Here is a 24905-nt window from a genome sequence, read left to right as displayed (position 1 = left end):
ATATTCTTCCCCTTTCTTCTCTTTATTTATGCTTTTCCCATCCTAGGTTTTTCATTTCAATTTCTACTTCTATTTAGTTTAGTTGAGTTAATTAGTTACTTTTGATGAGATTAGAATTAGTTAGAATTGCATGTTTTAGTGAATTTTTAGGTGGTTAAGTAGGATGAACATAGTATGTAGTGGATTCTAGGCCTATTCAATTTACTACTGTGATATGTTTGGAGTGAGTTTATTAAGTTGTGATTTATGGCATGATGATGACTTCCTTGTTTGATTAATTGAATTATGAAATTGCTGCTCAACTTAATTGCATTTATTTGTGTAATTCATATGAATTGATATCGTAATTGTGTTTGTGAGGCCAAGGCATCTTAGGCTAGTTTCACTAGCCTTTTTTCTTTGTTTTTAGTAGGTTTTAAGCACTTTCTTGCATTATAAGTAAGCAATTGGGTTAGAAATTTATATATGCTTAGATTTATCCAACCATGGTTAATTTGATGCAATTATATGAGAATGATGCTATAATTACTTGGGTACTGTACTTTAGCAAGGCTTTGATGCATGTGTTGGTTGATGACAGGTGAAGAAATGCAAGGAAGGAGGTTGAAGAATGGCTTTGAAGAGGATGAAGAAGAAGCAACGTTGGTGACCAAGTTGGACCACCAACGTTGCCTCAAACATTAAGAGGGAGGAAGAGCAAGTTGCTGCATAAGTTGCTGGTGCTCACGTTGGAGGGAACGTTGGCAAGCCAACATTACCCCCAATGTTGTGTTAAAATGTGCTTTCTAAAAATTTGAAAAATCTGTAGCGACGCGCACGCGTTTGGAAATTCTAACAATCCACGCGCATGCGTAGCTAACGCGTACGCGTAGATGGGTAACGTTGGACCAACAATGCTACCTTAAATGTTGGTGGCCAACGTGCGCGAACTTGATCTCGAAATCCTGAAATTGAAAAAGCGCAACGACATGCACGCGTACATCACACGGACGGGTGGATAGGCCAACGTTGGAAGGAACGTTGCCAGCCCAACGTTGAGGCCAACGTTCTTCTAAAAGCTTTAAAAACTGGAATTGGGATATTTGCATCCACGCGCACGTGCACATCACGCTCACGTGTGGATGAGCATTCTGACCCAAATTGCGCAGACGCACAAAGCACGCGTACGCATGGGTAGAAGAACGTTAACACTCTAACGTTGAGTCAAACGTCAATGACAGCAAGCAGAACTGAATTTTTAAGAAGGCATTTGATTCAACGTTGGCCATCAAACGTGGACTCCAACGTGAGCATCAGAACTTTGCAATCTCAAGCTGATCTCTTCTCAACAACAAGGGAACCCATTGGAGCAACTTCAACTCAATTTAATTAAGGCCAAAAGCCCAATTCAGAGACTGAAGATCAATGGAAGAAAGTGTATAAATAGCTTGGAATTCAAGTCAGTGGGGAGTTTTTTTCGGAGAGCTTTTACGGAGATCAATATTGAAATTCTATCAATTTTCCTTTTCTCTGTAAATTCAATTCTGCAATGTATCTTTCAATTCTATTTTTTTCAATTTTTAGAGCTATGAACAACTAAACGCCTTTCATTGGGTTAAGGAGCTCTGTGTAATTCAATGGATCAATATTAGTTTCCATTCTTCGTCTTCTTTCTTTTCTCTTGATTTTGCTAGAAAGCTTTTGGTCTTCATCCAATTGGATAGTTATCTTGGGAAAGAAGCTATTCATAATTGGATCTCTTCTGAACCTTGGAAGAGGAATGAGGAGATCATGCAAGAAATGCTTTCTCACATTGGATTAGATTGGGGTTTGGATGGATATAGTGACATGTAATCCTACCAACACTTTGATCTATGAATTTGTGTGGTATAATCAGTGTCTATACTTTATCTCTTCCCATGAGTACTTAAATCAAGGAATTGGGCAATTGTTCATGCTTAGAGAGATTAGATTGCAAAGGAATTGAGATCTAATCACTTAAGATTGCCAAAGAGATCAACGAATGCATTACTTGAGGAAGAGATGAAAATGAACTTGATCCGGAGAATTATCACATCTCCTGACCCCAATGAGCTTCCCATTCTCTGATCTACCTATTTTTTTTACATTCTATTCTTTAATTTCATGCTTAATCCCCATTTCCATTTAATTACTTGCAATTTAAGTTTCTGTTCTTTATATTATGCAATTTAATTTCTGTTCATTTAATTTCTTGCCATTTAAGTTTTCCGCCAATTTACTTTTTGCAATCCCAATTTGAATTCCGATTTAGGCCAAGTAGAAAAATTCTCCAATTAAAGTTGCTCAACCAACCAATCCCTGCGGAATTCGACCTCACTTAATAGTGAGTTTTTACTTGACGACAAATTCGGTGCACTTGCCGGTAGAAAATTGTTGAGACAATTTTCAGGACATCAAGTTTATGGCACCGTTGCCGGGGATTGGTTTTGTATTGACAATTACTAAATCGAAGGATAACTAGATTTAGCAATTTTTTTCCTTTCGTTAATTGAATTTCAATTTCTGCAGTTTCATTTATTTTGAAATTTTAGTTGTCTCTTTGTATTTTTCTTTATTTGCTTACTTTTCAGTAAGCTAACCCACTAACCATTTGATAAATTGCTTTAACCAAGCTAACTATTGATAAGCGGATAATTTATATGCTTTTTGGCATTATTTTTATATAGTTTTTAGTATGAATTAGTTAGTTTTTAGTATATTTTTATTAGTTTTAAAGCAAAATTCACATTTCTGGACTTTACTATGAGTTTGTGTGTTTTTCTATGATTTCAAGTATTTTCTAGCTGAAATTGAGGGACCTGAGAAAAAATCTGATTCAGAGGCTGACAAAGGACTGCAGATGCTGTTGGATTCTGACCTCCCTGCACTCGAAGTAGATTTTCTAGAGCTACGGAACTTTAAATGGTGCGCTCTTAACTGCGTTGGAAAGTAGACATCCAGGGCTTTCCATCAATATATAATAATCCATACTTTGCGCGAGTTTTGATGACATAAATTGGCGTCAAAACGCCAGCTCTCTGCCCTTTTCTAGCGTCAAAATGCCAAGACTGGCATAAAAGTTGGAGTTAAACGCCCAAACTGGCACCAAAGCTGGTGTTTAACTCCAAGGAAGACCTCTACACGTGAAAACTTCAATGCTCAGCCCAGGCACACACCAAGTGGGCCCGGAAGTAGATTTCTGCATCATTGACTTATTTCTGTAATCCTAGGCAACTATTTTAGTATAAATAGAACTTTTTACTATTGTACTAGGGGGTTCTTTTTCCCTATTTGGGATGATATATTTTCATATTTGGGGAGGCTGGCCATTCGGCCATGCCTGGATCTCCAGATTACTTATGTATTTTCAACGGTGGAGTTTCTACACACTATAGATTAAGGGTGTGGAGCTCTGCTGTTCCTCGAGTATTAATGCAAAGTACTATCAATTCATGCTTATTCCTATTCTAAGATATTCGCTTGCACTTCAACATGATGAATGTGATGATCCGTGACACTCATCACTATTCTCAACCTATGAACACGTGCCTGACAACCACTCCCGTTCTACCTTAGATCGAGCTTATATCTCTTAGCCTCCATTCTGAAAGATCGGAGTCTTCGTGGTATAAGCTAGAATTATTGGCAGCCATTCCTGAGATCCAAAAAGTCTAAACCTTGTCTATGGTATTCCGAGTAGGATCTGGGAAGGGATAAGTGTGACGAGCTTCAAACTCGCGAGTGTCGTGCGTAGTGACAGACGCAAAAGGATCACTGGATTCTATTCCAACATGATCGAGAACCGACAAATGATTAGCCGTGCGGTGACAGCGCATTTGGACCATTTTCACTGAGAGGACGGGAGGTAGCCATTGACGCCGGTGAAACCCAACATACAGCTTGCCATGGAAAGGAGTATGAAGGATTGAATGAAGGCAGTAGGAAAGTAGAGATTCAAGAGGAATAAAGCATCTCCATACACTTGTCTGAAATTCCCACTAATGATTTACATAAGTATCTCTATCTTTATTTTCTGTTTATTTATCTTTTAATTATTAAAACTCCATAACCATTTGAATCCGCCTGACTGAGATTCACAAGGTGACCATAGCTTGCTTCAAGCCGACAATCTCCGTGGGATCGACCTTTACTCACATAAGGTTTATTACTTGGACGACCCAGTGCACTTGCTGGTTAGTTGTGCGAAGTTCTGAAAAAGAGTTGAGATTACAATTGTGCGTACCAAGTTGTTGGCGCCATTGTGTATCACAATTTCGTGCACCAAGTTTTTGGCACCGTTGCTGGGAATTGTTCGAGTTTGAACAACTAACGATTCATCTTGTTGCTCAGATTAGGTAATTTTTATTTTCTTTTCAAAAAGTTTTCAAAAATCTTTCAAAAAAAGTTTTTTCTTTTTTTCGTTTTTTAAAAAAATAATTTTCAAAAAATCCAAAAAAATTCATAAAAACATAAAAACTCAAAAATATTTCATGGTTCTTGTTTGAATCTAGGGCCAAATTTTAAGTTTGGTGTCAATTGCATGATTTTAATTGTCTTGCAATTTTCGAAACACATGCATTGTGTTCTTGATGATCTTCAAGTCGTTCTTGATGAATTGCCTTGTTTGATCTTCATGATTTATTGATTTGCACTGGATTATGTTCTACATATGCATTCTTGCATTCATACGGCCCAAACATGAGAAAGTTCTAAGTTTGGTGTCCTCCATGTTTTCTTTCATTAAGAAAACTGAGTTCTTGATGTTCATCTTAATCTTCAAGATTGTTCTTGGTGTTCATCTTGACGTTCATAATGTTCTTGCATATATCTTATGTTTTGATCCAAGAATTATATGTTTTGACTCATTTTGTTGTTTTTCAAAATTGAAAACATATCTTCTTGAATAAAGAATTTAGCAAAACAAAAATCCAAGAACATAAAGCAGAGGAATTATAGAGAAAAAGCTGGGCATTCAAAACACCCAGTGAAGAAGGAAAACTGGCGTTTAAACGCCAGCCAGGATACCTGGCTGGGCGTTTAAATGCCCAAACCATGCAGCAATTGGGCATTAAACGCCCAAAACATGCAGCTCCTGGGCGTTTAATGCCAGGATGACACAAGGAGAGGAATTTTGTTTTCAAATCAAACTTTTTCGAATCTTCATATTTTTTTCAAAATCAAATATTTTCAATCATATCTTTTTCAAAATCATATCTTTTCAAACATATCTTTTTCAAAAATAAAATTTTTTCCTCATATTTTCAAAAATCTTGGTTCAAAAATTTCAAGTTTGTTACTTTCTTGTTAAGAGAGATTCAATATTTGAAATTTAGAATCATATCTTTTAGTTTCTTGTTAATCAAGTCATTAACTTTTTAAAAGTAAAATCTTGTTAACTATATCTTTTTAAATCATATCTTTTTCAAATCACATTTTTTTTAATTCTAATTTCAAAACCTTTTTATAACTTCTTATCTTTTTCAACTTTATTTCTTATCTTTTCAAAACCACAACCAATTTTTTAAAAATTTATTTTAAATTTTATTCTTCTTATTTTCGAAAATTCTTCCCCCTTTCTTATCTTTTTCTATTTAACTACTAACATTCCTCCTCTATTGTCAATTCGAACTGCATCTCTCTTGGTGTGTTCGAATTCTTCCTTACCTACCTCATCCTTCCATTCTTGTTTTCCTCTGACACCTCAAGGAATCTCTATACTGTGACATAGAGGATTTCATATTTTCTTTGTTTTCTTCTCTTTCATATGAGCAGGAACAAAGATAAAGGCATGCTTGTTGAAGCTAATCTTGAACCTGAAAGGACTCTAAAGAGGAAGCTAAGAGCAGCTAAAGCACAAAACTCTGAAGAGGACCTCATTGAAATTTTAGAAAAGGAAGCAGCAAAAGAAACAATTATGGCCAAACCAAACAACAATGCAAGGAAGATGCTTGGTGATTTTACTACACCAACTTCCAAATTCTATGGAAGAAGCATCTCAATCCCTGCCATAGCAGCAAAAATTTTGAGCTAAAGACTCAATTAGTTTCTCTACTGCAACAGAACTGCAAGTTTCATGGACTTCCATTAGAAGACTCTTATCAGTTCTTAACTGAGTTCTTGCATATCTGTGATACTGTTAAGACCAATGGAGTTGATCCTGAAGTCTACAAGCTTATGCTTTTCCATTTTGCTGTAAGAGATAGAGCTAGAACATGGTTGGACTCACAACCTAGAGATAGCCTAGACTCTTGGGATAAGCTGGTCACGACTTTCTAGCCAAGTTCTTTCCTCCTCAAAAGCTGAGCAAGCTAAGAGTGGATGTTCAGACCTTTATACAAAAAGATGGTGAGTCCCTCTATGAAGCTTGGGAAAGATACAAGCAGCTGACCAAAAAGTGTCCTTCTGATATGCTTTCAGAATGAACCACATTAGATATATTTTATGATGGTCTGTATGAATTTTCCAAGATGTCACTGGACCGTTCTGCAGGTGGATCCATTCACCTAAAGAAAACGCCTGCAGAAGCTCAGGAACTTATTGAAATGGTTGCAAATAACCAATTCATGTATAGCTCTGAGAGGAATCCTGTGAGTAATGGGACGCCTCAAAAGAGAGGAGTTCTTGAAATTGATGCTTTGAATGCCATACTGGATCAGAACAAAATATTAACCCAACAAGTCAATATGATCTTTCAGAGTCTGAATGGATTGCAAAATGCATCCAACAGTACAAAAGAAGCATCTTCTGAAGAAGAAGCTTATGATTCTGAGAATCCTGCAATGGCAGAGGTGAATTACATGAGTGAAGGTTTTGGCAACACATATAATCCTTCATGGAAAAATCATCCAAATTTTTCATGGAAGGATCAACAGAAGCAAGGCTTCAATAATAACAACGGTGGAAGAAACAGGTTTAGCAATAGCAAACCTTTCCCATCATCATCTCAGCAATAGACAGAGCATTCTGAGCAGAATCCTTCTAGCTTAGCAAGTATAGTCTCTGATCTATCTAAGGCCTTTCTTAGTTTCATGACTGAAACAAGATCCTCTATTAGAAATTTGGAGGCAAAAGTGGGTCAGCTGAGTAAAAGTGTTACTAAAACTCCTCCTAGCACTCTCCCAAGTAATACAGAAGAGAACCCCAAAGGAGAGTGCAAGGCCATTGATATAATCAACGTGGCCGGAACCTTAAAGGAGGAGGAGGCCGTGAATCCAATTGAGGAAAACCTCTGGGAATGTCCAGTGGCCAGTAAGGAATACCTTAATGAGGAACCAAAGGAATCTGAGGCTCATACAGAAACCATAGAGATTCCCTTGGACCTTTTTTTACCATTCATGAGCTATGATGTCTATTCATCTTCTGAAGAGGATGAAGACATTGTTGAAGGGCAAGTTCCCCAATATTTAGGAGCAATCATGAAGCTGAATGCCAAGCTGTTTGGAAATGAGACTTGGGAGGAAGAGCCTCCCTTGCTCACCAATGAACTGAAAATATTGGTTCAGCAAAATTTACCTCAAAAGAAACAGGATCCTGGTAAATTCTTAATACCCTGTATAATAGGCACCATGACCTTTGAAAAAGCTCTGTGTGACCTGGGGTCAGGGATAAACATGATGCCACTCTTTGTAATGGAGAAATTGGGAATCTATGAGGTACATGCTACCAAATTCTCATTGGAGATGGCAGATAAATCTATGAAAAAGGCTTATGGACTAGTAGAGGACGTGCTAGTGAAGGTTGAAGGCCTTTACTTCCCTGCTGATTTCATAATCCTAGACACTAGGAGGGATGAGGATGAATCTATCATCCTTAGAAGACCCTTCCTAGCCACAGCAAGTGCTGTGGTTGATGTTGATAGAGGAGAGTTGATCCTTCATGTGAATAAAGAATGCCTTATAGTAAAGACTCAAGCTTCTCCATCTGTGACCATAGAGGGTAATAATGAAGAGCTTTTCCCAATACAGAGTCAAATAGAGCCCCCACTTTCAAACTCTAAGTTTGGTGTTGGGAGGCCATAGCCAAACTCTAAGTTTGGTGTTGAGAGATCTCAACCATACTCTGATCATCTGTGAGGCTCCATGAGAGCTCATTGTCAAGCTATTGACATTAAAGAAGCGCTTATTGGGAGGTAACCCAATTTTATTTTAATTTTATCTATATTGTTTTGTTTTCTTTTAGGTTGATGATCATGTGAAGTAACAAAGACAATTACAAAAATAAAAAAAATAAAAATAGCATTGAAAACAGCACACCCTAGAGGAAGGACTTACTGGCGTTTAAACGCCAGTAAGGGAAGCAAAATGGGCGTTTAAACGCCCAATCTGGCACCTTTCTGGGCATTTAAATGCCATAATAGGGCACGAGACTGGCATTTAAATGCCAGAACAGGGCAACAAACTAGCGTTTAGACGCCAGAACAGGAAGGAAAGCTGGCGTTTAAACGCCAGAATAGGGCAGCAGACTGCGTTTAAATGCCAGAATTGCACTCTAAGGCATTGTGAACGCCCAATTGGAGCAGGGATGAAGAATTCCTTGACCCCTCAGGATCTGTGGACCCCACAGGATCCCCACCAACCTCAATTCACTCTCTCTCCTCTTCACACCTTTCTACAACACTCTTCCCAAAATACCCTTAACCAATCACCTCCATATCTCTTTCCCAAATACCCTTCACCAATCACTTCTTTAACTCTTCCCCAAAAACTCCAACCACCTTCAAAATTCAAATCCATTTCCCTCTCAAATCCACCCAAACCATTCGGCCACTCTCCTTATAAATACCCCCTTCACCCCCATCATTTTTCACATATCACAAACACCTTCTTCCCCTCTTGGCCGAACCCTATACACCTTCCATATCCTCCATCTTTCCTTCTTCTTTTGCTCGAGGATGAGCAAATATTTTAAGTTGGGTGTGGTAAAAGCATTGCTTTTTATTTTTCCATAATTATTTATGGCACCTAAGGCCAGAGAAACCTCTAGAAAGAGGAAAGGGAAGGCAACTGCCTCCACCTCTGAGTCATGGGAGATAGAGAGATTCATCTCAAAGGTCCATCAAGACCACTTCTATGAAGTCGTGGCCAAGAAAAAAGTGATCCCTGAGGTCCCTTTTAGGCTCAAAAAGGGCGAATATTCGGAGATCCGATAAGAGATCCGAAGAAGAGGTTTGGAAGTTCTTGCCAACCCCATTCAACAAGTTAGAATCTTAATGGTTCAAGAGTTCTATGCAAACGCATGGATCACTAGGAACCATAATCAAAGTATGAACCCAAACCCAAAGAATTGGCTTACAATAGTTCGGGGGAAATACATAGATTTCAGTCCGAAAAATGTGAGGCTAGCGTTCAACTTGCCAATGATGGAAGAAAACACACACCCCTACACTAGAAGGGTCAACTTTGATCAAAGGTTGGACCAAGTCCTCATGGACATATGTGTAGAAGGAGCTCAATGGAAAAGAGACTCAAGAGGTAACCCGGTTCAATTGAGAAGACCGGATCTTAAGCCTATGGCTAGAGGATGGTTGGAGTTCATCCAACACTCCATCATTCCAACTAGCAACCGATCTGAGGTAACTGTGGAGAGGAAGTAGAAGTTCATGAAATCATACCTCTAGAACTCTACAAGGTGGCTGACAAGTCCTCACCTTTGGCAAGATTAGCCTTTCCTCATCTCATATGTCACCTTTGCTATTCAGCTGGGATTGTCATAGAGGGAGACATCCTCATTGAAGAGGACAAGTCCATCACTGAGAAGAGGATGGAGCAAACTAGAGAGCCCATTCATGGCACTCAACAAGAGCATAAGGAAGTCCCTCATCAAGAAATCCCTGAGATGCCTCAAGGGATGCAATTTCCTCCACACAATTATTGGGAGCAACTCAACACTTCTTTGGAAAGCTTGAGTTACAACATAGACTAATTAAGGGTGGAACACCAAGAGCACTCCATCATTCTCCATGAGATTAGAGAAGATCAAAGAGCTATGAGGGAGGAGCAACAAAGGCAAGAAAGAGACATAGAGGAGCTCAAGAGCACCATTGGTCCTTCAAGAGGAGGAAGACGCCACCCTTACTAAGGTGGACTCATTCCTTAATCTCCTTGTCTATTTATTTTTCTGTTTTTCGGTTTTATGATATAGGTTCTATCTATGTTTGTGTCTTCACTACATGATCATTAGTGTCTAGTGTCTATGTCTTAAAGTTATGAATAACTCCATGAATCCTTCACCTCTCTTAAATAAAAAATGTGCTTAATTACAAAAGAACAAAAAGTACTTGGATTTCAAATTTTATCTTGAAACTAGTTTAATCATTTTGATGTGGTGGCAATACTTTTTCTTCTCTGAATGAATGCTTGAATAGTGCATATTTTTGATCTTGTTGTTTATGAATGTTAAAGTTGTTGGCTCTTGAAAGAATAATGAACAAAGAGAAATGTTATTGATAATTTGAAAAATCATGAAATTGATTTTTGAAGCAAGAAAAAGCAGTGAAAAAAAGAGAAAAAAATGGCGAAAAAAAGAGAAAGAAAGAGAAAGAAAAAGCTAGCAGAAAAAACCAATAGTCCTTTAAACCAAAAAGCAAGGGTAAAAAGGATCAAAGGCTTTGAGCATTAATGGATAGGAGGGCCCAAGGAATTAAAATCCAGGCCTAAGTGGCTAAATCAAGCTGTCCCTAACCATGTGCTTGTGGCATGCAGGTCCAAGTGAAAAGCTTGAGACTGAGTGGTTAAAGTCGGGATCCAAAGCAAAAGAGTGTGCTTAAGAACTCTGGACACCTCTAACTGGGGACTTTAGCAAAGTTGAGTCACAATCTGAAAAGGTTCACCCAGTTATATATGTGTGGCATTTATGTATCCGGTGGTAATACTAGAAAACAAAGTGCTTAAGGCCACGACCAAGACTCATAAAGTAGCTGTGTTTAAGAATCAACATACTTAACTAGGAGAATAAATAACACTATCTAAAATTCTGAGTTCCTATAGATGCCAATCATTCTAAACTTCAAAGAAAAAAGTGAGATGCCAAAACTGTTTAGAGGCAAAAAGCTACTAGCTCCGCTCATCTAATTGGGACTTAGTTTCATTGATATTGTGGGATTCATTGTATATTCTCTTCTTTTTATCCTATTTTGTTTTCAGTTGCTTGGGGACAAGCAACAATTTAAGTTTGGTGTTGTGATGAGGGGATAATTTATACGCTTTTTGGCATTGTTTTTATATAGTTTTTAGTATGAATTAGTTAGTTTTTAGTATATTTTTATTAGTTTTTAAGCAAAATTCACATTTCTGGACTTTACTATAAGTTTGTGTGTTTTTCTATGATTTCAGGTATTTTCTGGCCGAAATTGAGGGACCTGAGCAAAAATCTGATTCAGAGGCTGACAAAGGACTCAAATGCTGTTGGATTCTGACCTCCCTGCACCCGAAGTGGATTTTCTGGAGCTACATAACTCCAAATGGCGCGCTCTCAACTATATTGGAAAGTAGACATCCATGGATTTCCAGCAATATATAATAGTCCATACTTTGCGTGAGTTTTGACAACGTAAAATGGCGTCAAAATGCCAGCTCTCTGCCCTTTTCTGGCATCAAAACGCCAGAACTGGCATAAAAGTTGGAGTTAAACGCCCAAACTGGCACCAAAGTTAGTGTTTAACTCCAAGGAAGACCTCTACACGTGAAAGCTTCAATGCTCAGTCCAAGCACACACCAAGTGGGCCCGAAAGTGGAATTCTGCATCATTTACTTATTTCTGTAACCCTAGGCAACTAGTTTAGTATAAATAGAACTTTTTACTATTGTACTAGGGGGTCCTTTTTCCCTATTCGGGATGATATATTTTCATATTTAGGGAGGCTGGCCATTCGGCCATGCTTGGACCTCCATATCACTTATGTATTTTCAACGGTGGAGTTTCTAGACACCATAGATTAAGGGTGTGGAGCTCTGCTGTTCCTCGAGTATTAATGTAAAGTACTATTGTCTTCTTATTCAATTCAAGCTTATTCCTATTCTTAGATATTCTCTTGTACTTCAACATGATGAATGTGATGATCCATGACACTCATCACTATTCTCAACCTATGAACGCGTGCCTAACAACCACTCCCGTTCTACCTTAGATCGAGCGTATATCTCTTAGCCTCCATTCTGAAAGATCGGAGTCTTCGTGGTATAAGCTAGAATTATTGGCGGCCATTCCTGAGATCCAAAAAGTCTAAACCTTGTCTGTGGTATTCTGAGTAGGATCTGGGAAAGGATGACTGTGACGAGCTTCAAACTCGCGAGTGTTGAGCGTAGTGACAGATGCAAAAGGATCACTGGATTCTATTCCAACATGATCAAGAACCGACAGATGATTAGCCGTGCGATGACAATGCATTTGGACCATTTTCACTGAGAGGACGGGAGGTAGCCATTGACGCCGGTGAAACCCAACATACAGCTTGCCATGGAAAGGAGTATGAAGGATTGGATGAAGGCAGTGAAAAAGTAGATATTCAAGAGAAATAAAGCATCTCCATACACTTGTCTGAAATTTCCACCAATGATTTACAGAAGTATCTCTATCTTTATTTTCTGTTTATTTATCTTTTAGTTATTAAAACTCCATAACCATTTGAATCTGCCTGACTAAGATTTACAAGGTGACCATAGCTTGTTTCAAGCCGACAATCTCCATGGGATTGACCCTTACTCACGTAAGGTTTATTACTTGGACGACCCAGTGCACTTGTTGGTTAGTTGTGCGAAGTTGTGAAAAAGAGTTGAGATTACAATTGTGCGTACCAAGTTGTTGGCGCCATTGTGTATCACAATTTCGTGCACCAACTATACCTTGTTTTAGTGGATTCTGTACTTGCTGTTTCTTGTACTTGTTTATTGTATGACAGGTAGAAGAAGGGAAACCTCAACCTCTTTTGATAGTGAACTGAAGAGGACCTTCCTTATATTAAGGAGGCAATCAAGAGGGAAGAAGGTTATTGGTGCAGAGAAAGAGGAGGAAGACTTGGATATAGACATGGAGGATGATATGGAAAACCATTATGAAGGAGAGGTGAACAACCATGCCAGAAGAGGTGCAGATAACCCTGTTGGACAAAAGATGAGAGTGAATAGACTGAGAACCGAGGTGCAGACATTCAAACAGCAAGATGGTGAAACCTTATATGAAGCCTGGGAGAGATTCAAAGATTTGACAAGGAAATGCCCCCTGATATGTGTAATGAGTGGGTGCAACTGAACATCTTTTATGAAGGGCTTTCTTATGAATCAAAGAAGGCTGTGGACCACTCTTCTGGAGGCTCCCTTAATAAGAAGAAGACTATTGAAGAAGCCATTGATGTCAAAGAAATAGTGGCTGACAATGAGTATTTCTATGCCTCAGAAAGAAGCAACAACAGAGGAGTCATGGAGTTAAACAACATGGATGCAATCCTGGCCCAAAATAAGATGATCACTAAGCAACTAGCTGAGTTAACCAAGCAAATGGAGAAGAATTAAGCTACAGCCATCCACACTTAACCATCACCTCAATCAGAGCCAAACACAGAGGATGAAGTTAATTGGGAGGAAGTCAATTACTTGGGGAATTCATCTAGGCAAGTTAATGATCCATATTCAAAGACCTATAACCCTGGTTGGAGGAACCATCCAAACTTTCGGTGGGGAAATCAACAAGTCCAAGGCCAAGACCACAAAACTCATAATTCCAACTAGAACACCTACCAACAATCCAATCCAAGATCATATCAATATCCATATAACTCTTTCCAGCCACCATACCAAACCTAAAATACCACTCTCAATAACTTAATTCCAACCAACCATTACCACATGATGATGACAGAATGTCCAAAATTGAAGCTATATTTGCAAATCTTTGCAAGGAATCTGAAGACATGAAAATCTTCAAGGAGGAAGTGAGAGCTAGTATAAAAAGCTTGAGTCTCAAGTGGGACATCTCTCATAGTAGATTCCTAAGTCCACTGACAGCTTTCCCAGTGACATTGAGAAAAATCCAAGAGGAGAAATGAAGAAGGTGAGATGGGAAGAGTGTAAGGTAGTCACACTTGCAAATGACGAAATCCTGGAGGAAGATACCAGCAAGCCAACAGAGCACAGCCAAGGAAATTCCCAGGAAATTTTGGAGAAAAAAGAACAAGGAAATGGACTGATACAAGGGAAAGAAGAAAAACAGAAAGAAATTTTGGAACCTTACGTGCCAAAGGCACCATTTCCCCAAAGATTCAGAGGAGGTGAGAAAGAGAAGTCATACTCAAGATTCTTAGACATGTTTGCATCCCTTAGTGTCAACATACCTTTCATGAAAACTCTCCAACAGATGCCTAACTACATCAAGTGCATGAAAGAGTTGCTGATCAAGAAAGGAACCTTGAAAGGTGGACTAACAGTGATGATGAACAAGGAATGTAGTGCCCTCATCAAGAAGGATTTACCTCTGAAGAAAAAAGATCCGGGGAGCTCTCATATCCCCTGTGCCATAGGAAATACAAGAAATGATAGAGGATTCTGTGATCTAGGAGCCAGCATAAATGTGATGCCTCTGTCTTATATGAAGAAATTACAAATCGATGAACTAAAATCCACAGATGTAGTCATCCAATTGGCTAATAAGACTCAGAAGGAAGCTGAAGGAGTAATTGAGAATGTATTGGTTAAAGTGGGAAATTACTTTCTCCCCACTGACTTTATTGTTCTAGACATGGAGAAAAGTTACCTCCATCCTATTAGTCTGGGTAGATCGTTCCTAGCCACTGCTAGAGCACTCATAGATGTGGAACAAGGAGAGTTAATATTGAGAATACATGATAAACATCTCACTTTCTATGTTTTTAAACCTGCAACCAATTTTGAGCCAAAACCTAAGGAGCTGACGTATGATCACAGCAAATTGTCCCTGGAAGAAAGCAATAGTGAACCGGAAACAGAGCCCTTGAAACAATCCTTGGTGAACAAGCAAGAATTTTAGGAAACACAGCAACCAAGAAAACCCAAGGAAGAGCTGAAGCCACAAGAATAAGGAGGAGCAGTTAACAAGGACCTCCCAATTACAAGAGTCAATGGAGCAGTACTGGAAGAAGAGAGAAGAGTTGGAGAAATATTGCCAAGGGGATAGAGAAATAAGAAGATTCCTACAGAAGTTTTTTTCCCTTGGAGACAAGGTGATATTAGCCCACCATCTATCAACCCCATGCAATCTTCCAACCATTCCATCTTAGTTACCTCAGGTGTTCACTATCAGAAAGGTCCTTTCCTTGGAACATGTAAAGATCATCAAGGAATCAAGTGGAGAAAGCTTCACTGTACGAGGAGAGGACATAAGGCACTAGAATCCACCCTAACAGAGATTAAACGTCAAGCTAGTGATGTTAAAAGAGCGCTTGTTGGGAGGCAACCCAACCAAAGGTAATTTTCTTTTTATAGCTAGTTAATAAAAGAGTCAAGAAGGCTTTTCTACATTGCAAGGAGCTAAGTTTGGTGTTGCACACCAAAGAAATTCAGAGATGAATATGCAATTCTAAGTTTGGTGTTCCACCATAGGCTTCCCTAAAGAACACATCGCACTTTTCATCATAACTGGTTAGGAGCTCCAAGCAATTAGAGAAACTACTTGACAAATTTTTAATTTTCAGTCATAGTTTAAAAGCACTTGCAGTTTCTCATGTATGCTTATATTGTTGCAAGCAAGCACTGAATTGAGAAAAATGAATGAAACAGAAAGTAATGTCCATATCAACAAGTCATTAACATTAATTCATGGGGTTTTATGCAGAGAATTTTGCAGCTCACTTTTTATTGATCCTTAGGTAGGGAATGTCTCTTTTAAGCATCAACTAACATACTGCTATGACATCTTATTATTCACTCATCCTTGGTGATTGCTTTTCTTTATTTTTCTTTTTCTGTGAGTTTAATTCTCACTTGTAGCTTAGTGTCATGTGTTGTAGTAGCTTTTTAGATTATTTTCACTAAACATATATCCACTACAGACACTTGGCTCACAATTTTTCTTAAGACATTGGTGCCCAGTACCTCTTTGGGTTACTAAATGTCTTGTAACTAGGTTGCTTTTGATAATGGACTTTTGGTTGATAATCCCAGGTTAGTTAACCCAAGTTACCAAGTGTTAAGGCACTCCACAGAACCTAATCATCCAAGCAAATCCTAGAGCAAACTTAAAATATTTGCTCGTCCTCGAGCAAAAGAAGAAGAAAAGACGGGGAAGAAGAAAAGAATGGAGGAGATGGAGGGGGAGAGTGTTGTAGAAAGGTGTGAAGGGGAGAGAGAGAGAGAGAGTTGAGGTTGGTGGGGATCCTGTGGGGTCCACAGATCCTGAGGGGCTAAGGATTTTGCATCCCTGCTCTAATTTGGCGTTCACAATGCCTTAGAGTGCAATTCTAGCGTTTAAATGCTAGTTTGCTGCCCTGTTCTAGCGTTTAAACGCCAGCTTTCCTTCATGTTCTGGTGTCTAAACGACAGTTTGCTGCCCTGCTCTGGAGTGTAAACGCCAGTTTGGTGCCCTGTCCTGGCGTTTAAACGCCCAGAAAGGTGCCAGATTGGGCGTTTAAACGCCCATTTTGCTGCCCTTACTAGCGTTTAAACAACAGTAAGTCCTTTCTCTAGGATGTGCTGTTTTCGACTTCTGCTTTGTTTTTATGTGTGTCTTTGTGACTTCACATGATCATCAACCTAAAAGAAAACATAAAATAACATAGATAAAATAAAATTAGATAATAGAATAAAATTGGGATGCCTCCCAATAAGCACTTCTTTAATGTCAATAGCTTGACACTGAGCTCTCATGAAGTCTCACAAATGATCAGCATATGGTTGAGATCTCTCAACACCAAACTTAGAGTTTGGTTGTGGCCTCCCAACACCAAACTTAGAGTTTGACTGTGGGGGCTCTGTTTGACTCTGTATTGGGAGAAGCTCTTCATGCTTACTCTCCATAGTTACAGATGGAGAACCTTCAGTCTTTACTACAAGGCATTCTTCATTCTCATGAAGGATCAACTCTCCTCTGTCAACATTAATCACAGCTTTAATTGTGGCTAGGAAGGGTCTTCCAAGGATTATGGATTCATCCTCATCCCTCCAAATGTCTAGGATTATGAAATCAGCAGGGAGGTAAAGGCCTTCAACCTTCACTAGCACGTCCTCTACTAATCCATAAGCCTTTTTCATAGATTTATCTGCCATCTCTAATGAGAAATTGGCAGCCTGTACCTAATAGATTCCCAGTTTTTCCATTACAGAGAGTGGCATCATGTTTATCCCTGACCCCAGGTCATACAGAGCTTTTTCAAAGGTCATGGTGCCTATGGTGCAGGGTATTAAGAATTTTACCAGGATCCTGTTTCTTTTGAGTTAAAGTTTGTTGAACCAATGTATTCATTTCATTGGTGAGCAAGGGAGGTTCACCTTCCTAAGTCTCATTACCAAATAATTTGGCATTCAGCTTCATAATTGCTCCTAAATACTGGGCAACTTGCCCTTCAACAATGTCTTCATCCTCTTCAGAAGATGAATAGTTATCAGAGCTCAGGAATGGTAAAAGGAGGTCCAAGGGAATCTCTATGGTCTCTGTATGAGCTTCAGATTCCTTTGGTTCCTCATTAGGGTACTCTTTACTATTCACTGGGCGTTCCCAGAGGTCTTCCTCATTAGGATTCACGTCCTCCTCCTCCTCCTCTAAGGTTTCGACCATGTTGATTATATCAATGGCCTTGCACTCTCCTTTGGGATTCTCTTCTGTATTGCTTGGGAGAGTGCTAGGAGGAGTTTTGATGATTGGATTTTTTTGACTGTTTAGAATTCACAAATGAATTCTCGTTGCAAGTATAGTTTCTAAACCAATCACTAATCCTTTCATACAAAAAGTTGTTTGTCACTAAAACAAACCCCTAAAATTTATAAACCGAAGTATTCAAACCTCGGGTCGTTCTCCCTAGGAATTGTAATGAAGTGTCTTGTTATTGGTTGTGAGTTATTTGGGGTTTTTAAGATTTTGGACAAGAAATATAAATGGCAAAGGAAATAAACTAACAACTAACAAAGCTCTTGGCAAGATATGAGAACTAGAAGTCCTATCCTAATTATCCTCCTCAATTGTGATGAGAATTGTGTATTGATCCCACTTAGTTAACCTCTAACCATGGAGGAAAGTCAAGTGGATGAATCAATTTGATTCCTCAAGTCCTAATCAACTCCTAAAGGAAAGACTAGCTTTAGAGGCATTCAAATTAATTAGCAACTTCTAATTATCAATCAACAAAGGAATTAGATAACCCAAGAGTCACTAATTACTCTACCTAGGCCAAGAGGAACAAAACCTACACTAAAATCCCACCAAGCATTTTGTCAAACACTTGGAAGGCACAAAAGGAAAGCATAGTAAATCAAGAACAAGAATGAAATCTAACAACAATTATTGCAAAGAATTAACAACAACAAATCAAGGAAATCACAATTATCATGAATTACCTCAAATTGCATTATTTGAAAGAAAACAAATGAACAACAATCTATCTAAAACAACATGAAGAATTACAATTATTAAAGCACATAACTAGAAAGAGGAAGGAGAGAAGATTAAGACTTGATAAAGGAGAAGTGAATCAAGGCATGAATTAAACCTAGATCTAAGAAGAGAGATTAACCTAAACCTAATCCTAATTCTAGAGAGAAGTGAGAGCTTCTCTCTCTAAAACTACTCTAACTAAAGCTATCACTAAATGTGACTAACTTCTAATTATCTTCCCCCTTCAATCCTTGATCCTTTTATTCCTTTCTATCAGTAATTGGCGCCAAAATGGGTTCAGAAACCTTTCCAAATCGCCAGGCACGTGTTGCTTTTAATGAAGTCATGTGCGGACTGCGACGCGTGTGCGCACGGTACGTGTGCGCGTCCCTGGCTAATTCTGCGATGTGCGCACAAGTGCCCTGTGCGCGTGCGCGTGCTTGGCTGATTTCACTTCTTTGACTTTTTATGCTTCTCTCCACTTGTATGCTTCCTTCCTTGCTTCCTTTGATCCATGCCTAGCCTATTTCGATCCTGGAATTACTAGAAAACACATCAAGGCATCTTATGGAATCAAAGAGGAATTAGAATTAATCAAAATAAGGCTTAAAAAGCATGTTTTTACACTTAAGCACGAATACAGGAGAGATTACAAAACCATGCCAATTCATAGGATAAATGCGAGAAAAGGTTATCAAAATACTCTAAATTCAATACAAGATAAACCCTAAAAATGGGGTTTATCAACCTCCCCACACTTAAACCTTAGCATGTCCTCATGCTAAAATAAGAAGGAACTAAGGGGTATGACATTTATTGAATGCAACTAAACTCTATATGAGTCCTATCTAGGTGCAACTACCTAAGTGAATGCAAATGCTTAGTTCAAACAAATCAACTCCCAAGGGAACATGTGTAAACACAAGAGCTAGGGCAATAGGAATCAAAGCCAAACCACAATTGTATTGAATTATCAAAAAGAGTTCAAACTTGCAAGAATATAAATAATATGGGTGAACACATGTAATTGAACTTTTGAACCCTCACCGGATGTGTATCCGCTCTATTCACTCAAGTGTTCAAGGGTTAATTCACTCAATTCTCTTCTAATCATGCTTTCCGAAAATTGATTTTCTTCTAACAATCAACACTTATTCCATGCATGCATACATTCATCAAGGTGGGATCAATTATGGTTAAGTGGACTAGAGTTTGGATCTTTGATTAGTATAGACTTTCCTAACTAACTATATAATGACCTATACAAGTTCAAACTATTCTAACTACCTATTCTTCACTTTTTCTTACATATTCATGCATTCTATTCCTTGATTCATAACATTTATGCATTGATTCCTTTTTATTGAACTTCACTTTGGGGCATTTTGTCCCCTTTTATTATTTTTCTTCTCTTTTTATTTTTTTTTCTATATTCCTCTTTTTTTTTCATTTTCATTTTATTTTTCTCTTCTTTTTCTTTTCTTTTTATACTTTGTGCAAGGACATCAATTGCATAAGGTCTTATACATTCAATCAATACATGAATATGTTCCCAATTCTAAAATATGAAAGTGTACTACCCTTTTTATCTCATCCAATGTTCCCAAGCCTCACCAATTTTGAATAATAAACACTCTCACTAGCCTAGGCTAATCAAAGTTCCAAACAAGGACTTCCATTGGTTTTCCGCCTTGGGATTGTGATGAGCGGATAATTTGTACGCTTTTTGGCATTGTTTTTAGTATGTTTCTAGTAGGATTTAGTTAGTTTTTAGTATATTTTTATTAGTTTTTAGTTAAAATTCACTTTTCTGGACTTTACTATGAGTTTGTGTGTTTTTCTGTGATTTCAGGTATTTTCTGGCTGAAATTGAGGGACCTGAGCAAAAATCTGATTCAGAGACTGAAAAGGACTGCAGATGCTGTTGGATTCTGACCTCCCTGCACTCGAAGTGGATTTTCTGGAGCTACAGAAACCCAATTGGCGCGCTCTCAACAGCGTTGGAAAGTAGACATCCTGGGCTTTCCAGCAATATATGATAGTCCATACTTTGCCCAAGATTTGATGGCCCAAACCGGCGTTCAAAGTCACCCTCAGAATTCCCAGCGTTAAACGCCGGAACTGGCACCAGAGTGGGAGTTAAACGCCCAAACTGGCATAAAAGCTGGCGTTTAACTCCAAGAAGAGTCTCTACACGAAAATGCTTCATTGCTCAGCCCAAGCACACACCAAGTGGGCCCGGAAGTGGATTTTTATGTCATTTACTCATCTCTGTACACCCTAGGCTACTAGTTCTCTATATATAGGACCTTTTACTATTGTATTTTCATCTGGAGATCTTTGAATCTTTTGATCACTGGGGGCTGGCCTCACGGCCATGCCTAGACCTTGTTATTATGTATTTTCAACGGTGGAGTTTCTACACACCATAGATTAAGGTGTGGAGCTCTGCTGTACCTCGAGTATTAATGCAATTACTATTGTTCTTCTATTCAATTTCGCTTGTTCTTGTTCCAAGATATCACTTGTTCTTCAACTTGATGAATGTGATGATCCGTGACACTCATCATCATTCTCACCTATGAACGTGTGACTGACAACCACCTCCGTTCTACCTTAGATTGGGTGAATATCTCTTGGATTCCTGATACACGATGCATGGTTGATCGCCTGACAACCGAGTGCTCGCCTGACAAACGAGCCAGCCATTCCGTGAGATCAGAGTCTTCGTGGTATAGGCAAGAACTGATGGCGACATTCAAGAGAATCTGGAAGGTCTAACCTTGTCTGTGGTATTCTGAGTAGGATTCAATGATTGAATGACTGTGACGTGCTTCAAACTCCTGAGGGCGGGGCGTTAGTGACAGACGCAAAAGAATCACTGGATTCTATTCCGGCCTGATCGAGAACCGACAGATGGATAGCCGTGCCGTGACAGGGTGCGTTGAACATTTCCACTGAGAGGATGGGAGGTAGCCACTAACAACGGTGAAACCCTTGCATAAGCTTGCCATGGAAAGGAGTAAGAAGGATTGGATGAAGACAGTAGGAAAGCAGAGAGACGGAAGGGACAAACATCTTCATACGCTTATCTGAAGCTCTCACCAATGATATACATAAGTATCTCTATCTTCATCTTTATGTTTTATTCATATATCATCTATACCCATTTGAGTCTGCCTGACTAAGATTTACAAGGTGACCATAGCTTGCTTCATACCAACAATCTCCATGGGATCGACCCTTACTCGCATAAGGTTTATTACTTGGACGACCCAGTGCACTTGCTGGTTAGTTGTGCAAAGTTGTGTTTATGCCATGGTATTGAGCACCAAGTCTTTGGGGCCATTACTAGGGATTATTTGAGTTGTGAAAAGTAGTGATCACAATTTCGCACACCAAGTTTTTGGCGCCGTTGCCGGGGATTGTTTCGTGTATGGACAACTGACGGTTCATCTTGTTGCTTAGATTAGGTATTTTTCAGAATTCTTAAAAATGAATTCTAGAGTTTCATGATGATCTGTTGAAATCTGGCTGGCTGAGAAGCCATGTCTAATCTTATTGGACCGAGGTTTCAACTGATCATCACAAGAGCTTGATGATCACTATCAATCTTGCTATTGGAGCAATGATCTGCTAAGGCTTGGCTGGCCATTGGCCATGTCTAGTGTTTTGGACCGAAGCTTTCTTTGAAAGCTTGGCTGGCTGTGAAGCCATGTCTAATTCCTGGACCGAAGTCTTAGACTAGCATTGCAATGATTCCTGGAATCCAAATTGAGAATTCTGAAACCTTCATTTTCTATTTCCATATAATTTTCGAAAAATCCAAAAAAATTCAAAATCATAAAAACCAAAAAGATTTTATGTTTCTGGTTTGAGTCTAGTGTCTGATTTTAAGTTTGGTGTCTTGCATGCATTGTTTATTTGATCTTGGTTCTATTTTCAAGTCAATAGTACAGGGAACTGAAGATTCAGAACATGCAGCAGAGGAATTACACAGATAAAGCTGGGCGTTCAAAACGCCCAGTGAAGAAGGACAGACTGGCGTTTAAACGCCAGCCAGGGTACCTGGTTGGGCGTTTAACGCCCAAAAAGGTAGTGCATTGGGCGTTAAACGCCAGAATGTGCACCATTCTGGGCGTTTAACGCCAGGATGGCACAAGAGGGAGGATTTTGTTTTCAAATCAATTTTTTTTTCAAGTTTTCAAAGTTTTTCAAAATCAAATCTTTTTCAAATCATATCTTTTCAATCAAATGTTTTCAAAATCAATTTCTTTCCTTTTTCAAAGATACTTGCTATCAATTAATGATTTGATTCAACATTTCAAGTATGTTGCCTTTTCTGTTGAGAAAGGTTTAATGTTTGAAATCATATCTTTTCTTGTTAGGCAAGTCATTAATTTTTAAAATCAAATCTTTTTAAATTGTTTTCAAATCATATCTTTTCAATCATATCTTTTTAAAACCATAACTTTTCAATCAAATCTTTTTAATCACATCTTTTTCAAAACAGTTTTCAATCATATCTTTTTGATTTCTAAATTCAAAATCTTTTTCAAAAATCACTTGATTTCTTTCCCACTCTTGGTTTTCGAAAATTAATTAAAGTTTTTCAAAATGTTTTTAAAATCTTTTTAACTTAATTTTCGAAAATTTCTTCCTCTCTTTTCACATCCTTCTATTTATGGAGTACCACTCCTTCTCAATGCACAATTCGAACTCTATCTGATTAAAGTTCGAATTCTTCTACCTCTTCCTTCTATTTTTCTTTTCCTCTAACACCTCAAGGAATCTCTATACTGTGACATAGAGGATTCCATATTTTCTTGTTCTCTTCTCTTTCATATGAGCAGGAGCAAAGACAAAGGCATTCTTGTTGAAGCTGACCCTGAACCTGAAAGGACCTTGAAGCGAAAGCTAAGAGAAGCTAAGGCACAACTCTCTGTAGAGGACCTAACAGAAATCTTCAAAGAAGAAGAACCCATGGCAGCCGAAAACAACAACAATGCCAACAATGCAAGGAAGGTGCTGGGTGACTTTACTGCACCTACTCCCGACTTCTATGGGAGAAGCATCTCTATCCCTGCCATTGGAGCAAACAACTTTGAGCTTAAGCCTCAATTAGTTTCTCTAATGCAACAAAATTGCAAGTTCCATGGACTTCCATTGGAAGATCCTCATCAGTTCTTAGCTGAATTCTGGCAAATCTGTGACACTGTCAAGACTAATGGGGTTGACCCTGAGGTCTACAGACTTATGCTATTCCCTTTTGTTGTAAGAGACAGAGCTAGGACATGGTTGGACTCACAACCTAAAGAAAGCCTAGACTCATGGGAAAAGCTAGTCAATGCCTTCTTGGCAAAATTCTTTCCACCTCAAAAATTGAGTAAGCTTAGAGTGGAAGTCCAAACCTTCAGACAGAAGGATGGAGAATCCCTCTATGAAGCTTGGGAAAGATACAAACAATTGATCAGAAAGTGTCCATCTGACATGCTTTCTGAATGGAGCATCATAGGTATTTTCTATGATGGTCTCTCTGAACTATCCAAGATGTCTTTGGATAGCTCTGCTGTAGGATCTCTTCATCTGAAGAAGACGCCTACAGAAGCTCAAGAACTAATTGAAATGGTTGCAAATAACCAATTCATGTACACTTCTGAAAAAAATCCTGTGAACAATGGGACAAGTCAGAAGAAAGGAGTTCTTGAGATTGATACTCTGAATGCCATATTGGCTCAGAATAAAATATTGACTCAACAAGTCAATTTGATTTCTCAAAGTCTGTCTGTATTGCAAAATGCACCAAGCAGTACTAAGGATGCTTCATCTGAAGAAGAAGCCTATGATCCTGAGAACCCTTCAATGGAAGAGGTGAATTACCTAGGAGAACCCTATGGAAACACTTATAATTCTTCATGGAGAAATCACCCAAATTTCTCATGGAAGAATCAAGAGAGACCTCAACAAGGTTTCAACAACAATAATGGTGGAAGAAACAGGTTTAGCAATGGCAAGCCTTTTCCATCATCTTCTCAGCAACAGACAGAGAATTCTAAGCAGAACCACTCTGACTTAGCAACCATGGTCTCTGATCTAATCAAAACCACTCAAAGTTTCATGACTGAAACAAGGTCCTCCATTAGGAATTTGGAGGCACAAGTGGGGCAGCTGAGCAAGAAAGTTACTGAACTCCCTCCAAGTACTCTCCCAAGCAACACAGAAGAAAATCCAAAAGGAGAGTGCAAGGCCATCAACATGGCCGAATTTGGAGAGGAAGGAGAGGAAGTGAACGCCACTGAGGAAGACCTCAATGGGCGTGCACTAACCTCCACTGAGTTCCCCAATGAGGAACCATG

At 38.8% G+C, this 24905-nt stretch overlaps 1 protein-coding gene and 3 non-coding genes across 4 annotated transcripts; 1 reads left to right on the top strand and 3 right to left on the bottom strand.

Annotated features, from left to right (window-relative positions):
• Positions 1–6305: 6305 nt before the first annotated feature.
• On the bottom strand, positions 6306–6413 carry LOC130947466 (small nucleolar RNA R71). Its single transcript, XR_009072687.1, has one exon. It is a non-coding gene; the product is annotated as a small nucleolar RNA R71 (small nucleolar RNA).
• A 6706-nt stretch (positions 6414–13119) lies between these two features.
• On the bottom strand, positions 13120–13222 carry LOC130956679 (small nucleolar RNA R71). The gene has a single exon (XR_009077187.1). It is a non-coding gene; the product is annotated as a small nucleolar RNA R71 (small nucleolar RNA).
• An 812-nt stretch (positions 13223–14034) lies between these two features.
• LOC130980082 (uncharacterized) lies at positions 14035–14994 on the top strand. Its single transcript, XM_057903710.1, has one exon. It carries the CDS (start codon positions 14035–14037, stop codon positions 14992–14994), a length of 960 nt encoding a protein of 319 aa, XP_057759693.1.
• An 8943-nt stretch (positions 14995–23937) lies between these two features.
• LOC130953385 (small nucleolar RNA R71) lies at positions 23938–24041 on the bottom strand. The gene has a single exon (XR_009075560.1). It is a non-coding gene; the product is annotated as a small nucleolar RNA R71 (small nucleolar RNA).
• Positions 24042–24905: the final 864 nt, after the last annotated feature.

Source organism: Arachis stenosperma, chromosome 1 (assembly GCF_014773155.1).
Source record: "Arachis stenosperma cultivar V10309 chromosome 1, arast.V10309.gnm1.PFL2, whole genome shotgun sequence".
In the NCBI taxonomy this organism is placed as follows: domain Eukaryota; kingdom Viridiplantae; phylum Streptophyta; class Magnoliopsida; order Fabales; family Fabaceae; genus Arachis; species Arachis stenosperma.
This window is presented reverse-complemented; position numbering and strand designations above follow the sequence as displayed.